Source organism: Mesitornis unicolor, unplaced genomic scaffold, assembly GCF_000695765.1.
Source record: "Mesitornis unicolor isolate BGI_N332 unplaced genomic scaffold, ASM69576v1 scaffold13848, whole genome shotgun sequence".
In the NCBI taxonomy this organism is placed as follows: Eukaryota; Metazoa; Chordata; class Aves; order Mesitornithiformes; family Mesitornithidae; genus Mesitornis; species Mesitornis unicolor.
The window spans coordinates 2661-3779 of NW_010203936.1; the positions used below are offsets into that span (position 1 = coordinate 2661).

General features: G+C 52.5%; 1 protein-coding gene across 1 annotated transcript in view; it reads right to left on the minus strand.

Annotated features, from left to right (window-relative positions):
* The window catches only part of LOC104545700 (eukaryotic translation initiation factor 4B-like), a gene marked incomplete at its 3' end in the record, with an annotated part of 3043 nt that extends 2423 nt beyond the window's left edge, over positions 1 to 620 (minus strand). Inside the window, exon 1 of the mRNA XM_010190904.1 lies at positions 371 to 620. Coding sequence (XP_010189206.1) covers positions 371 to 620 — 250 coding nt within the window. The remainder of the gene's footprint in view (positions 1 to 370) is intronic.
* Between the last annotated feature and the right edge of the window lie 499 nt (positions 621 to 1119).

The window sequence follows — 1119 nt, forward strand, 5'->3', positions numbered from 1 at the left end:
CCAGCCCCCCCAGGTCTCCTTCCCCTGTGCTGCTCCCCAACAGCTCAGTCCCCAACCTGTCCTGGTCCATGGGGTTGATCTTCCCCAGATGCAGACCCTACACTTGCCCTTGTTGAATTTAATTCAATTTTTCCCCACCCAGATCTCACTGAACGGCAGCACAGCCCCATGCGGGTCTGAGCCAAAGTGGGGAAACTGAGGCAGGCTAAAACTCCACAGAAGCTCAGCCACACAGTCCAGCCCCCTGTTTAACACAGCGTTAATCCTTCCCAGGATTCATTTTGGTTTGAAACCCAGCCCTCAGACAGTGAAGAACCACACGATGAGGGTGTTTTTGGGTTAAAAAGAGCTGTTTGGGTGGCTTTGGTACCATCTCCCTCCAGGTCGTCTGTCTCATCGGCCCAGCTGACAGGTTTGGGGATGTAAGTGGGGGCCCCGCCGCCGCCGCCATCCTCTGCCAAAAAATCCGTCAGGGTCAGGGTCTTCCCCTTCTTGTTCTTCTTCTTGGCTGGGGAGGAGAGGAAAAGGGGGTGAGCAATAAAGGGGGGGGGTGTGTGATTTGGCCAGGAGGGGACGGGGGAGCAGTTTGGGTCACAGAAACACAACACGAGCCACCCCATCCCCATTAATTTCCTATTTCCCAACAGCCTCAAGCTCAGCACCACCAAAAACCACGGCTCCGATGCTTCGCATTTGTGGGGGTCCACACAAGTCCCCCCACCCAGGGGCTTTATTTGGGGGAAGGAGGCAGCAGAGGGGTGTTCGTAGGAAGGGGAGGTGGGATGCGGTCTGCAAAATTAAGGTGGTTTTGGTGGCCTGGAGGAAGGAGCTGCTGCCCCCCTGCGGCAGCGCCACACGGAGCAGGGACCAGGCCCTTCACCTGCCAAAATAACGCCGTTATTGCCAAAATACTGCCCTTATCCGCCAAAATAACGCCGTTATTGCCAAAATAATGCATTTATTGTCAAAATACTGCCCTTATCCGCCAAAATAATGCAGTTATTGCCAAAACAGTGCATTTATCTACCAAAATAGCACCTTTATTTGCCAAAATAATGCATTTATTGTCAAAATAGTGCCCTTATCCACCAAAATAATGCGTTTATCTGCCAAAACAGT